A 14,135-nucleotide genomic window follows, 5' to 3' on the forward strand; every position below is an offset into this window, starting at 1 on the left:
AAGATGCTATTACAACTAAACATGAGATTATCCTGTCACCAGCTCTTGTCTATCTAACCCTCACGGTATTATCATTGCCAAGACAACGGCGCAAACAGCAACTACCGAGACACTACCGACTTGACCCACTGCCGAGTTGTCTTCGTCCTCCTCTACTACCTCCTCCGTTGGGGCTGAAATCTCTGGCAGCGTGACCGACGCAACAACTCCGTACACGGTGGTGGTATACGCCTCGTGGCTGTTGGTTGTATAACTTCGATCAATCGATATCGTGCTTGACGCCGAGTCTGACGCTGGCATGGATGGGACCTCGGCCGTTTTGTTGTACTGCTTCTGCTGGGAGATGATGCTTGAAGGGATTGGCGCAACATCAAGGCCCTCGTCTTCGCAGACCGATTGGTCTCTTTCCAGTTGACTGAACATGAACTCGCCAAACGTTCTTCTGCAATTATAACAGCTGCGATGCAGAGTTAGCGGGATTGGTCTATATCAGTTAGGTTCAGGTCGCTTCACTTACGCTTCCTTCAAAGGAACCCATCCTGTCTCGCAAGTACACTTTGTGTATGCAGCACCGGTTTTGTCTCTGCACTCTCTGTCGATCTTGTTGAACGCCTCGCAGATGGAGCCGTCTCCTGCGCAGTACTCGCGACCCTCTGGGGAAATTAATGCCACAGACACTTGGGCGAGAAAGAGGCCGAGGAGCACTCTCTGGATAGCACTCATTCGCATCATCTTGGACAGTTGCGACGGCATGAAAGAGAGGGTTCAGCAACACTCCCAGTTTCAATCAGTTATGTGAACTGGCGGCCCAACCTGAACATCCAACGGCCTCACCGAGCGAGCATCTAAAGATCACCCGAGCTTATGGCAAGATCAGCTGGCATCGCGCGGGCTAACATTGAGACTTTATTACTCTGCGGGGATGCTGTCCCTGGATTTACCCACCAGCGTCGTAGCGTTAAGCTTGTGGCGTTGAGTCTAAACGACCATCTTTATTTTCCGACTTCAGCTCATTCGCGACTTGTTGGTGTTGATAGGTTGGCTGCGGTGCCTGGGGACTAGACTGGGTCTTGGCATGGTGTAATTTCAGCCCGTCTTACAACGGCTCCTGCAAACACTCGCGCCCTCAACCATGCTGTGCTTGCTTCTAGCGGCATTCTCTCTCAGGGGCAAACAGAACTGCATCGTTGGTGGCTGTCGAAAACCCGCCATGATTGGCGACGGCTAAAGTTCTTCAAGCCTGGCGGTCTGACCATTGGACCCTCTACCGAGGGATACGACCGAGCGAGACTGTCATGGTTTAACTAAATTGGACGAGGCAGATGAGCTCTGGAGCCAAGTCTGCCCCGTAAGGCATGTTGCACAAGTTCCTGGATTGAGCCCGGGTGGGTTGTCTTGCAGCCCGAGGAGGAAAGGCGGCCGATTAGAGGAGACATATGGGCAGCCACTTTCTCCCTGTCCGTCGTCAAGCTTGAGACTTCTTCTGTGCAGACTCAAGATAACAGAATAAACCAGGCGCCGTGGAAAGGCTCATAGACAAGATGCCTGAGTTGACGGTTGGTTATGTTGCTGGTATCATTGCCTTTGGCATTGTGATAGGTGAGCTCTACGACCTCGACTCGCAAAGTGCTTCTTGTGCGGCACGCGACAGGCAAACCCGAGATTCTAACTTGGACGATAGCCCAACTATGGTGTCCGACTGCCATGACCTTTATTCTCGCTGGTCAGCTACGTGATCGCGAGACAGCGGCCACATGGTGAGTTATAACTTCAGCCTTGGCACTTGGCAAGATTCAACTAATCGTCATAGGACAAACGCTGGGCGATTCCTTCAGAGCTCTCTATGGCCTCCTCTACTTCAGGCAGACTCTGCCAAACGCCATGGTGTCCGCGGAACCATCTCCATGATGACCTTGGCTGTCCCATTACTTGCCTTGCTCGTCTCCCTTGCTGGTGTTATTACTCCTCTGGGATTATACGAGCAAGATGAACTCGACAGCCAGTCCACCTTGGCATCATTCCAATATGCCAAGGACTCGAGTGCGTTCCTCATGGGAACCTCGCCGCGCGACAGCAACAACTCCTTCACACGAACGTGCTCACTAACCCCGACGTGCTTTGCGCCTTGTCCTTACACCTCGGATGTCACCATCTTTTCATCCGACGGGCTGTCCTTCAACTGCACGACGCTTTACGAAATCAACGCAACCGTGCCCAGTATCCTCCACGACATCTACATGAGCGGCACCAAGAAGCGCAGGACAACCATCTCGAACTACTTCGATATTGAGTGGCGGCAGTTGACCAAGCAGTACAACCGAATCTACAACAACGGCACACCCATCGCGGTTGGCATCTTCCGCGCTCTCGAGTCGTTTGCACTCAGGGAAGAGATTAAACCTGTGGAGGGCCTGATTGTCGACAACAAGAACGGCGGTATCGGCTTGAGGAACCATACCCTGCCTGTTGGACATACCCGAGGCGCGACTTGGTCTGAAGATTTGCTCTTCCTGGAGCCAGAGATTGAGTGTGTGAACCTCAACGTCACCGTCGACTTTGAGATTAGTACCAGCTCCAAGCAAACCTCTGGCCTCGCCGTCACAAACCTGTACATGACTGACCGCGGCGGCTTCGTCCACCTGAACACGACCAACCCGGAGCATGACCAGCGCAATGGCGTGAACAAGCCTGACCTCAAGACGCGGGCGTACCAGGCGGCATGGTATACCAACGGCGTCACCATGCTCTTCATGAACATGTCGGACCCGACCGACAAGGTCAAGGGGACAAAGGCGCTTGACCGCATCGACTCAAAGGTCGGCAAGAAGTGGAAGCTGCCCATCGCAGAGGTCGACCACACGACGTATCAGTCGCTGCAGTTCATGACGGAGTTTGGGAGACTCGTTGGTATGTCCAAGTCACTTGACGCAAAGGGGGAGGAGATTTACAAGAATCCGCATAATATCACTTCTGATTATTGGAATGCTGCGAGTAAGTTGTGCTCTACCCATCCCTTATATTCATCGCTGACTTTTTTTTTCTTCTTAAAGAGCTTATTTGCCAGGGAACTTTATTGAATGCCCCAGCCTTGCTAAACAACACCTACGTCGCTTGCAACTTGCTCCGTGGAGTTCCCAAGCGAGTAGGCGGCGGCTCACCAAACCTATTCGAAGACGGCAGCGAATGGAGTTCACCCCTATACACTTGCGCCTCAGCCGTCAAGGCCACCGTCAAGAGAGTCACCTTCTTCCACAACGGCACCAACGACAGCATCGACAACCTGGTCGTCAAGGAGGTCAAGGAGAAGCAGTACAAGAGCAAGGACGACATGCCTCTCTGGGGCGTCGAGGACTGGTCCCTCACCCTCGCTCAGTTCGAGCCCATCTGGGGTATCGTCGACCCAGCTTTCAAGGGCTTTCAAAATGTCAGCACCACCCAAGCTCCAGAGTTGTACCTCCTTGGGTCCTCGATGGATGAGATCTTCGGTCCTGCAGCCCTCAACCCGTCTTCTTCCACCATGAATCTCCCCGGTTCCATCGTGCCCATCTCGGCGCTTCACACTATCTTCAAGAGCGGCAGCGACACAGACCCCATCATCGACTTTACCGCCCGGCAGAGCATGAGTCTCTGGCTCAAGTGGAAGGAACTGTCTGCCTCTGCAGAAACGGCCCCCAAGATCTTCAAGCTCCTCTGGAACGACCTCGCTGCCTCGGCTCTCGTGGGCACCAAAGGCGCCCTGGGCGCTCTCAACGAGGAGCCCGACCAAGCTGCCAGGCTACGAGTGATTCCAACAGTCCACAGGGTCAAGTACAAGTGGATGTTTGGCATCCCGGCCTTTGTCGTCATAGTCTGCATGGGCCTTATCTTCCTGGCCGTAGCAGGCAGCGCCGTGACGGGCAAGTCCAGTTTCGGCCTCGTGAGGCACAGGCTCAAGCAGGTTGCTGTTGGCCGTGTCTTGACTACTATCTTCCACCCCGACTCGAGCAGCTTCATCATGTCTCCCGGCGACTGGAGCAGAGCCAACGGCGAGAAGCAGATCGACATGGCTGGTGGACGTCCTGCTCCCGCTGCGCCAGGAGGTCCTCCTCCGGCCGTTATCAATACTGTGCCTGCGCAATTCAATGTGCCACCTCAGTTCAACGCGCCTCAGCAGTATCAGCCGGTACAGCCCTACTCGCCACAGCCATATCCCCCTCAACAGCCGCCTCCGCCGCAATGGAGAGGGAGTCCTGCTACCCCTGACGAAGTTCACGAATTGACGTACTTTCCCGAGCGTAAAAGCTAGCTAATATTGGAAAGAATTCGGATTTAATGTGTTTTATTGTTTCATGTTTCATAGGTCGATGAACGATAGTATCTATCTGTAGGGTATCATCAAGACAAAGGCCCATCCAAACTGATGTACTTGGCCATCCCTCCTCTCCCGTGACCATGTAGGATTCCAGTCTGCAATAGCCTATCCACTCCTTCTCTGGAATATAGACGTGATGGCTCTTTGGGCGATGGCTCGATCTTGCTCCAGTAGAGCCAGCGCCGTGATAATAGCCATGATGGCCCATTTGTCTCCAAGAGTCCCCGTCACTCCTGTTCCCAGGAACCGGAAATGCCCAATCTCTGTCGAATTCCGCTTGGCCTCGGTCCAGACTGCAACGATCTCCTTCCCATAGCTGTCCCTGATATTCCCAGGTAAAAAGTCCATGTCTGCGCCGCCAGGAGGTCCTCGAGCGAGCCTCACCAGCTTCTAACCACGACGTTGACCCCCTAGGCCCGCTACCGCGTCGCACTTTGAAGGTCGCCACTCAAACTCTTCTTTCACTTCATTCCCACTGGTCCCAGATTCAATGGTGAAGTGTTGTCCGCCGCGAAAGAATTTCTCTTTCACCTCCTGATCTGGGTATAGAGTCAGCGCGCCCGACCAAGCTGCCAACCCGACAGAGACAGTGCAACTCCATCCTGAAATCTTTATGTATGCCAGCGGGGGAACCTCGTCGGTGGGCCCCGAGTATATGACCATTGGAGACGAGAGTAGTCCGAGAAAGCGTCTGCCTGCCTTGCAGAGGTACAGTGGTTGACTTTCCCGTTCGCCTAAAGTGTAGGTGCCTACTGGCATGTCGGTGCCCTTGTACCGGTAGAGATTTAATGTGTGTGGGAGTTTGCGAGGAACAGGCTCTGGAGTGGGAGCCATGCGAGGAGGAAGTGGAGGAGGTTGCGCCTGTGATACCAACGTTTCTGTCTCTGGGATGGGTGGCTGCGTTACCAGTGACTCGACCTGCGGTAGTAGAGGATGTGCCAATGGCGATGGAGATTCGTCCCTGTCGGGAAGGGGAAGCTGTATAGGTGGTGCTAGAGGCTCGTTGGCTGGTAGAGTGATTCGCTCATCTTGGGTTTTGGCTTTTATCACTGACTCTGGCGTTGGTGAAGGGGTATTTGGCTGAGCTGTATCTTCTGGGGTACTCATGGTCACAGAGCAAATTGAGAAATGGGAGAAGGGATATAGAAATAGTAGGTTGGGCGTAGGGAGGGTGGAAGTGGACGAGTAGAGGGATGAGTGGGAGGGATGGAGACGGAAGAGTTAGATCACGGGGGAGAGAAAGATATAAAGCTCAACTACAATGAGCGATTGCTCCTTCTCCATTCAACTTAGGTAGCTATGAATTTGATTATATCCCAGTGTAGTTCCTTCCGTCTGTATGAAAGTTGTGGAAGTAGCTGGGTCCTTTGCTCACCCTATACCTGCACAACCAATTATACCATCACCATTATCCACTGCCTAGCTTTATGCACATGCACACATCCATGCACAATAAACGTTGACAACACCGTCAAAAACGTGGATCGGCATGTGGGAGATACGCGTAATCGTCAACAAAAAGCCAAGCCAAGCCAAGCCGTTGGTGATTGACACCGTGGCAGGGGTCCAGTTTGCAAAAGCTGGGGCTACCCGGAATGAAGGGTGGGAAAATTGATCCATCAACCGATTCATCGACGCCGGTGCCGTCCCGGCAATCCCGACGGGCATCATCCTGTCCCCGGTGAGCCGATGGATACATCATTGTATGTAGGGCTTGCCTCATTGCTGCATGACGTCTTGAATGTCACTGCCAATGTGAGAGTGAGTAGAAAAGAGAGCTTCAAATTGTAAACTCATGAGGCCATAGTCGGCACCTCAAACTTGCTGTCTAGATACTCGCTCGTCTTTAAATCCGACCTTGTCGTTCGTTCATTCATGATGTGGATAAAAAACATGAAAACAATCTCAATGCCAAGACCTATCCAATCTCATAAACACCAAATGCAGAGCGTCTGTGACGCAACAGATTTTTGTCCCCTGCCCCCATCCATGTAACCGCTGTTTTCGTTGTGCAATAGCTGCCTCTCTTAAAATACATCCGTTGTATGCAATACAAAAACCTCGCAATGCTGGTAACGCCGTGAAAATGAGAATCAGAAACTGAACAAACCGCTTCGTCGCTTGCCCAGAGGGTAGATGATTAGAGCACTCATAAAGAGTCCGACAGCAATTCCGATGGCAATCTGAATCATCGAAGCCGCCACATTGAACACCAAGTTGTCGAGCTTGCCTCCCTTCTCAACCTGGACAGACGCTGTTCCATTGATTGTCCCGTTGTTGTTGGTGAGCTCATTGGCCACGCTGAGGCCGCTGAGTAAACCTCCGGTCGATGCCAGGCCTCCCGGCACCTGGCAGAAAACAGCGGGGATGAGGATGGCCGCTGCAACGCCGTGCCGGAGTCGGGAGTACAGGTTCGCAAGAACACCGACGGCTAGGGCACCCAGTGTGCTGGAGATTTGCGGGCTAGACTTGAATCGCTGTCCACTCCAGAAGTTGACCATGTACCCAGCAAAGGCAATGATAACCATGATAGGCACCTGGCGCCACTTGGCCTGGTAAATCATGCTGATGCAGACAACGAAGGGGGGCACGAAGATGAAGCCGTAGTAGGGGTCCATGGGGTTGGTGCAAGTCGCTTGGTTGGACGGCGTATCATCAAAGAGTCCATATAGTGCTGAGCCAACCGTGATGCCGAATCCAAGTAGAAGACAATAAATGATGGCGTAAACAATACGAATTGAACCCGGGACAATGGCCCTGGACTGAAGTTCAAGAGAAGAGCACACTACATTGTTGATATCAGCATTGGCTCACCACAAGATGGTGCGGAAAAGAGATTGAACTTACAAACCATGTAACCAGGAAGAAGCATGACGATACCGCCTTGAGCGAGAGCACCAAAGCAAAAAAGGTTCGAGTTGTTGATGCTTCCGAACAATCTGGCCAAGAAGCTGACGACGACTGTTGCGGTAACCTCAAAGACGTTGCTGTACAGGGCAGAGTTGGGAGCCACAATGAGCTGCAGGACTCCAACAAGACAGCCGAAAGCAAAGATGAGCGGGAGATCGATCAGACGGGCTCCGAAAGAGAAGGGCGCGGCTGTAACGCTGGTGAGTCCAAAGATGATGACTCGCAGCCAAGCGTGGAACTTGTCCTTGCGCTTCATCAAGACATCCAGCTTGTCGGTAGCTTCCTCAACGCCGATACAGTCATGCATGACCTCCTTGTAAATCAGATGAACGTCCTTCAGCTTTCCCAGATCAATGCCCTGAGCCGAACGGACGATTCTGACTTCTGTCGTGTGCGTCGATCTGTCGTCAAATGAGATGATCATGCATCCCGGCAGGTAGAGGAACTGCCCGTCGATCTCGAGAACTCTGGCAGTCATGCTCAGATACTCTTCCAGTCGATGAGTTGGAGCTCCGTATAACATCAAGGCGCGGCAGAGCTTGATGATGTAGTCTTGTCGCGACAGTGTCTCTGCAATATGAACCGTAATCCGAGCTTCCTGTTGTTGCCAGAAACCACTGAGCCGGTTGGCGCTGTGAGCTCGCTTGTGCATCGGAGGTCGTCCATGCTTCTTCCCGCCATTCTTGTTCTTGCTGTCACCAGCCTGCTCTCCTTCGTTGGGGTTGGCAAGCCGTGCTGATGCCTCGATAAGGTTGGCAAGCGTGTCTTGCGAGCGGTTCTGGTTATACCACTTCTTGCGGGTTGGCGTTGAAGCCCCGGAGGGAGTGCCCTGGACAGTAGGGCTGCTCGTTCCGCCGATCGATGAAGCTGTGGAGGCGTTTCGGTTGTGTCCTCCCTTGAACGGCGGCTCAGGAGGCTTGTAGAGCTTCAATAGTTGAGACAGGACGCTGCCGCGGTACTGCTCGGGCTCAGGCACATCATATACCACTCCATCATAATTGCCATCATTCAGCTCGGTCAAAGTCTCTCGGCGTTGGCGAGGAGCTTCCTTGGCAGTTGGCGAGTTCTGGGCAGTGTTGGTTTCGAAGCGGTTAGTGTGGGACCGGACCAGCTTGAATGCCTCTTCTTTGAGTGTCGGGTGCTCGTGCTCCCCGGACGGGATCTTCTGGAAGCCGTCTCGGTTGTGCGCCGAGTGGCTTAGGTCTTGAAGGGGGATGTTAGAGCCTGCAGTAGACTCGCGGTCGTCGTAAGCGGTGCCCACGCTGGATTCGAGTGAGTCTCTGGAAATGGCCGATGAATCTCGGTGAAGGTTAGCCGCGATTAACCTGGCACGTTCCTGTGCAGCGGCCATTGCCTCCTTCGACTCGGGATCCAATCCATCGTCAATGTCCTTGCCAGTCACAGAGTTTGAAGAGTTGCCTCGTAGTAGCGAAGGCCTCGGCTTTGCAATGGGAGTTGTTCGGGTTTCGGGCGGTGGGCTAGACGGAATCACCGGAGGACTGGTAACCGCGGCATTGCTGTTGAATCTTACTCGGCCCTTCTCTTTCCTGATGGCAGCAGCCGTCTTGGGGCTTGGGGGAGTCTCGCCGCCGCTGGCAGGCCTGGATGAATCGGGACCGAGTTCAAGGTCCGGTTCATCACTGTAGTTTTTGGAAGAACCCTCCATCGGATCTGGTAGGAACAAGTAACGAGCGTGTAAACAGAAAGAATAAGATGGAACTTGGATGCAACTTGAGCAAGGATGCCCACAACAGATTTGACGACCTTACAGAAGCTCAGTCGTGGGGAAGCTCCGGATCCCATGAAAGGGACCGGCCTTGTTAATATAAGGCAGGAAAGGATCCATCGTCTGGTCCTGTCTGGTGCAATGCTCTAACGGACTCCGTACATATCCGGCAAGGGCAGCGATCGACTCGTGCACTTGGGGTCTCGTACAATGCCAACAGTGGAGTGACGTCAATGTGGATATCGCTCCCGCTTGGTGAAGTGGCACAGGGAGAAATTCAGATGAGGTCTTGGTCTTCGTGCGAAACCTCCGCTTGGAAATTTCGTTAGGTAAAGGTCAGGATCACGACCGACGTTGCGGCCATCGGGACGTCTTCCGAGAGGCGATCCCCGCCATCGGCCCACTCGTGGAAAAAAAAGAATAAAATAAAAAAAAAACCTGCTGAGCTCATGACTCTTGGAACATTCTATTTTGATACTTGGCTGATCAAGAAAAAAAAAAGGAGGCAAACATTGGTTCACTCTAGAACTTCGAGGCTGACGAATTCCTTGACGTCTCTCTTCGCCTAGTCTCTTGCCTCCACGGACTGCCCTTCCCTCGTTCGTCCTGGTGAAGCTCCAAGAAATTGTAGGGGCTTGCCGAGGTCGGAAAGGTGTCTCAGTAGCCATGCACGATTTGTAGTTGAATTTCCTATTGGGGCAATAGCCAGTGACACCGCGTACCTGCAGGGACTCTTGGTTTCCGTCCAATGGCGTCTGGTTCCCAAGCTGTCATCCAATCCTCTTTGCGGGGAACGGAGCAGATTCCGTGCGACGGTTCACGAAATGGGCAAACGGTTTGGGACTTTACGGCGAGGTGCATGCTGTGAAAACGCTAGGGTTGCACCAAACGGCATAGTACGGGCACAAGGTTGCACAAAGTAAGGGGGCAGGTGTTAGATCTGGTGGCACAACTTTACTCCCCTGGTATCCCATTGGGTATGCGTCAACCCAGAGCCGCATTGTCGTCGGACTTTAGCTTTCTTCGATCGGATGCTACTGCTACTATAAACGGTAACACTGCAGCTTCAGATCCGGCAAGGGGTGGGAGTGGGAGTAGATGCTAAATTTGCATCCATGTCTTATTATTTGGATATACACCCACATCACGGCATCTTCAGGCATTCTACACTACCCTTAATTCCTAATGCGTCATGGCATCCTCAAACAATCTCCGGAGCTGATCCTTCTCAGCCTCGAGTTGATTGGACAAACCAGGGGCTAAGCTCAGCACACGTGCCTGAGGAATCGTTCCCTCTACAAGAGCCTCGATGTGCTCCGTGCCGAACCCGAGCTCCTTGAGGCCCTTGGGCTGGTCGCCTAGTTCTGCCAGGAACTTGGTGATGGCCTCGGCGAGAACCTCGCCTGCACTCTCGCGCTTGACGTTGGTGATGTCGACTCCGAATGCCTCGGCCGCGGCAAGATGTCGGTCTGGGTTAGAGGCGGCTGTGAAACGGAAGACGGCCGGAGCGGAGACGGCGACCGACACTCCGTGAGGGATGATTGGCGAAGCTACTTGGTACCCGGCGTGCTTGTAGCCTGGGTTCTGACCCGAGATAGGGTACGACATGCCTGGAACTCATTAGTCACGCCAGTTGACTCGAGTCACACGCAGACTTACCGTGGCAGAGATGAACACCAGCGTTTCCAAAACCAACACCAGCCAGAGTGGCGGCCAGAAGCATCTCACTCTGAGCCTCGAGATCATCAGGATCCCTTACAGATCGTGGAAGGTACTTGACAGTAGCACGGAGAGCGTGGAACGAAAACACATCAGAGATGGGGTTGGCTCCCTGATACGCCGGACGCAGGATGGGGTTCGTAGGCCTCGGTGTTCGCTCATTAAAAGGAATGGCCGTCCAGGACTCCAGTGAGTGGCAGAGCACGTCGAGACCTGAGGCGGCCTTGACTGCTGCAGGCATAGTCCTCGTGTTGAGGGGATCACAGATTCCGAGCGTAGGCTTGAGGTTTCGGTGGGCGACACCTGTCTTTGCCCGCTTGGACACGAGGTCGAAGATGGCGGTTCCAGTGGTCTCGCTACCCGTGCCGGCTGTGGTTGGGACGGCGATGAGGGGCTTTAGGGGCTTGTCGACGGGACGGCCCTTGCCGAGTGGCGCGTTGACAAAGTCGAGGAAGTCGGCGTCTGGGTACGCCGTATACAGGTTCATGAGCTTGGCTGTGTCGATGACTGAGCCGCCTCCGACAGCCAGGAAGGCATCGGGCTCATAAGGACGAGCCCAAGCGATGGCGTCCTTGATACTACAACACTGTCAGAAAGAGCCGACACCGGGGTGTTTGAGAAACCTACGAGCTATCCTTTGGCTCAATTCGGACGTTGGAGTAAACCTCAAAGGGCACACCCTCTCGAGTGAGAGCCTCACGAACCTGTCGCATAGCATCTAGCTTGTCGACGTTCTCATCCGTCACGACACAAACTCGCTTCGCGCCCAGGTTCTTCAAGTCCATACCAACCTCCTGCGTCACGCCGGGACCGAAGCGAATTGACGAGGCAGCCATCTCGAAGGCGTACTCCTTCTGGCCCGGGTGCGTGGTCGGCGTGGCATACTTGCGCTGATGAGCATGTCTGGAGGGAGTGAGAACCGGCGGCGACTGGTGATAGCCGGGATTCGAGTGGCAGGGACATGAGGGCGGGTGAGTAAACTGAACGGTGCGGAGCAGGTTTGTAGCTCGCTTGGCGGCCTAGATTGACTGCTGTGAGCGTTGCTTGAACGAATTGGCTCAAGGTGAGTGAGAGGCGATACTCAATGCCTCAGACCTTTGCGGGGTTGTTACGTACGTTGGGAATAGCTCTCACGGCGGGCACCATGGTGGATATGATGTCGCCAAGCAATGTCACAGAAGCAGTGCGGCGAGAGGAGTAGAGGGATGAAGTGTTAGTGAGTAACAGCAACAGCAAGATGCCCCAGAGTTGAGAGGTTGAAAGAAGGCTTCAAGATGTGTCAATTGAAGCTGTGGCGGCGGCTAACATGCACGACACATTGTGTAAGCAGAACCTCGGATGGCGGACGACCAAGACCGCGATTGCGGGGTGAGAACCGCGCCGATCTGGGGCCCGATGTTGCTTAAGTTGTGAGGGGAAAGCGGGTAGAACGGCGTGAACGGATAGCGGATCTCTCTGGATCGTGTGTACTGTATCACGAGGGCGTTCGCCCCAGCCATGGTGAATCTAGGGGTTGTTTTGGTGACGGCACTTTCATTCTGATTGGTTCCTTGTATCCGAGCACAGTATCGCAGGCCCAATGTGTCTTCTCTTAAATGACGTTGTTGTTCACAGGTGAGAGGAGAGGAGTTGAGGGGAAGTCTGGGGAGATAATTTCCTAATCTGGCAACTCAAGTCAAAGCCGAAAGGCAAGCTTTGCCGACGGCTTCTCGGCCGAGACAGTGTCTGATGCTTGTCAAAGTGATTGACTTTCATCTTGACAATTCGTGTTTTCGTTTGTTAGACCCGAGGCTAATTTTAGTCTCTTCACCAGCTTGATGATTCACCTAGTCTCGTCTTCTTGTGTTATTCACTTCTCAACTCGCTTTAAGCGAAGATAGACAAGGTTGTTAAACAAACCGGCGACTCACAACCAATACGAATACCTCACAATTGCATGCCTGACTCAGCAGCGACATAATCCAGGCTCATCACCTGATATCAGCAGATACAAAGCGTCATGGACGTCAAAGTGAGGGCTTAAGAGTCCTCAAACACCATAGACAGAAACCCCACCCACCTCTTCCAAATCAGCAGCGCAAACCGCAATGTCTACTTCAACTCCGTCTGGCAGAGCTCGTCTTCGTGATGTTTTGCCTCAACTTCAGCTGGGCAAGTGGCCAACGGGCGAGCTCAACTCCATCACTGATGTCCCCGGTGTGCTCGTTCATACTCAGTCCATCAGACCCGACGCCGACGTCAACACGGGTGTCACGACTATTCTTCCTCGTCCCGACTGGTTCAAGTACTCGTCACATGCCGGGATCTTCAGGTTCAATGGATGTGGTGAACTGACAGGTTCCCACTGGATCGAGGAAACAGGGTTGCTCACGTCGCCCATCGTCCTCACCACCACGTCCGCCATCGGCGATGGCCACCGCGGCATCTTGGAATATGCATTCCGCTACCACGCCAATGACGAAGGCGAGATGGGCCTGTTCATATTTCCAGTCGTCACAGAGACGTTTGACGGCTTTCTGAGCGACCAGAGCCGTTTTGCGGTGACACCGGAGCACATTGTGACTGGGATTCTGAATGCGAGCTCTGAGCGTGTTCCAGAGGGAAACACAGGCGGTGGCACCGGGATGATCTGTCACCGGTTCAAGGGCGGCACAGGGTCAAGCAGTCGAGTCGTGCAGGGGTTTGACGCAGCCGGGGATCCCAAGGCATATACTGTAGGTGTGCTTGTCCAGGCCAACTATGGCTCGCAGGAGAACCTGCACATTGGGGGAGTTCCAATCGGTCGAATCATCAAGTCAAAAAAGGCATCTGGCACAGTGCCACCCGAAGATACCACGGCAAAGGAGGCTCGAAAAGACGGCAGTATCATCGTCGTCATCGCGACGGACGTCCCTCTGCTTCCCATCCAGCTCCAGCGTGTGGCCAAACGGGCCACTGTCGGGCTCGCTAAGGTGGGTGGCTATGGCAACAACACATCGGGCGACATATTCCTGGCCTTCTCAACCGCATCCAAGATACCATTCCAGGAGGTGTCCATGGCACCCGGAACATCACTCGTCAAGGACCCGTACCGACCTAGGCCCAGAGCTATAGAAATGCTCGATGACGACTCGATCAACGGGGTTTTTGAGGCTGCAGCAGACGCCACAGAGGAAGCCATCTACAATGCAATGTGCATGGCAGAGTCGACGACGGGGTTCAAAGGGAGGACTGTGGAAGCTTTGGACCTTGATATGGTCAAGGACATTGTAGGGAGGCGCCTTGATGTGTTGTAAACAGCCACCAAGTTGAATCAGAGCTCTCCACAGGGTTGCAAACTTTGGAAATTGAAAGAAACTCGAAAATTTCATCTGCATGAGACATAAATCCCAATAATAGGTTCCTGTCGGATGACTGCAGGTTCAAAGAATCACGCAGCGCAACCTAGCC

At 53.6% G+C, this 14,135-nt stretch overlaps 5 protein-coding genes across 5 annotated transcripts; 2 read left to right on the top strand and 3 right to left on the bottom strand.

Annotated features, from left to right (window-relative positions):
* Positions 1-60: 60 nt before the first annotated feature.
* Positions 61-753, bottom strand: NCS54_00306100 (Hypothetical protein; the record flags this gene model as incomplete). The annotated part of the gene is made up of 2 exons (XM_053148647.1): positions 61-457; positions 518-753. The coding sequence occupies 2 exons, from the start codon at positions 751-753 to the stop codon at positions 61-63; spliced, it is 633 nt and encodes a 210-aa protein (XP_053004622.1).
* A 788-nt stretch (positions 754-1,541) lies between these two features.
* Positions 1,542-4,285, top strand: NCS54_00306200 (Hypothetical protein; the record flags this gene model as incomplete). Its single annotated transcript, XM_053148648.1, has 4 exons — positions 1,542-1,626; positions 1,682-1,757; positions 1,811-2,991; positions 3,051-4,285. 4 exons carry the CDS (start codon positions 1,542-1,544, stop codon positions 4,283-4,285), a joined length of 2,577 nt encoding a protein of 858 aa, XP_053004623.1.
* A 2,159-nt stretch (positions 4,286-6,444) lies between these two features.
* On the bottom strand, positions 6,445-8,927 carry NCS54_00306300 (Hypothetical protein; the record flags this gene model as incomplete). The annotated part of the gene is made up of 2 exons (XM_053148649.1): positions 6,445-7,136; positions 7,199-8,927. 2 exons carry the CDS (start codon positions 8,925-8,927, stop codon positions 6,445-6,447), a joined length of 2,421 nt encoding a protein of 806 aa, XP_053004624.1.
* A 1,242-nt stretch (positions 8,928-10,169) lies between these two features.
* NCS54_00306400 (Hydroxyacid-oxoacid transhydrogenase) lies at positions 10,170-11,852 on the bottom strand (the record flags this gene model as incomplete). The annotated part of the gene is made up of 4 exons (XM_053148650.1): positions 10,170-10,597; positions 10,647-11,284; positions 11,334-11,725; positions 11,823-11,852. The coding sequence occupies 4 exons, from the start codon at positions 11,850-11,852 to the stop codon at positions 10,170-10,172; spliced, it is 1,488 nt and encodes a 495-aa protein (XP_053004625.1).
* Positions 11,853-12,793: 941 nt separating this feature from the next.
* On the top strand, positions 12,794-13,981 carry NCS54_00306500 (Hypothetical protein; the record flags this gene model as incomplete). Its single annotated transcript, XM_053148651.1, has 1 exon — positions 12,794-13,981. One exon carries the CDS (start codon positions 12,794-12,796, stop codon positions 13,979-13,981), a length of 1,188 nt encoding a protein of 395 aa, XP_053004626.1.
* Between the last annotated feature and the right edge of the window lie 154 nt (positions 13,982-14,135).

Source organism: Fusarium falciforme, chromosome 2 (genome assembly GCF_026873545.1).
Source record: "Fusarium falciforme chromosome 2, complete sequence".
In the NCBI taxonomy this organism is placed as follows: domain Eukaryota; kingdom Fungi; phylum Ascomycota; class Sordariomycetes; order Hypocreales; family Nectriaceae; genus Fusarium; species Fusarium falciforme.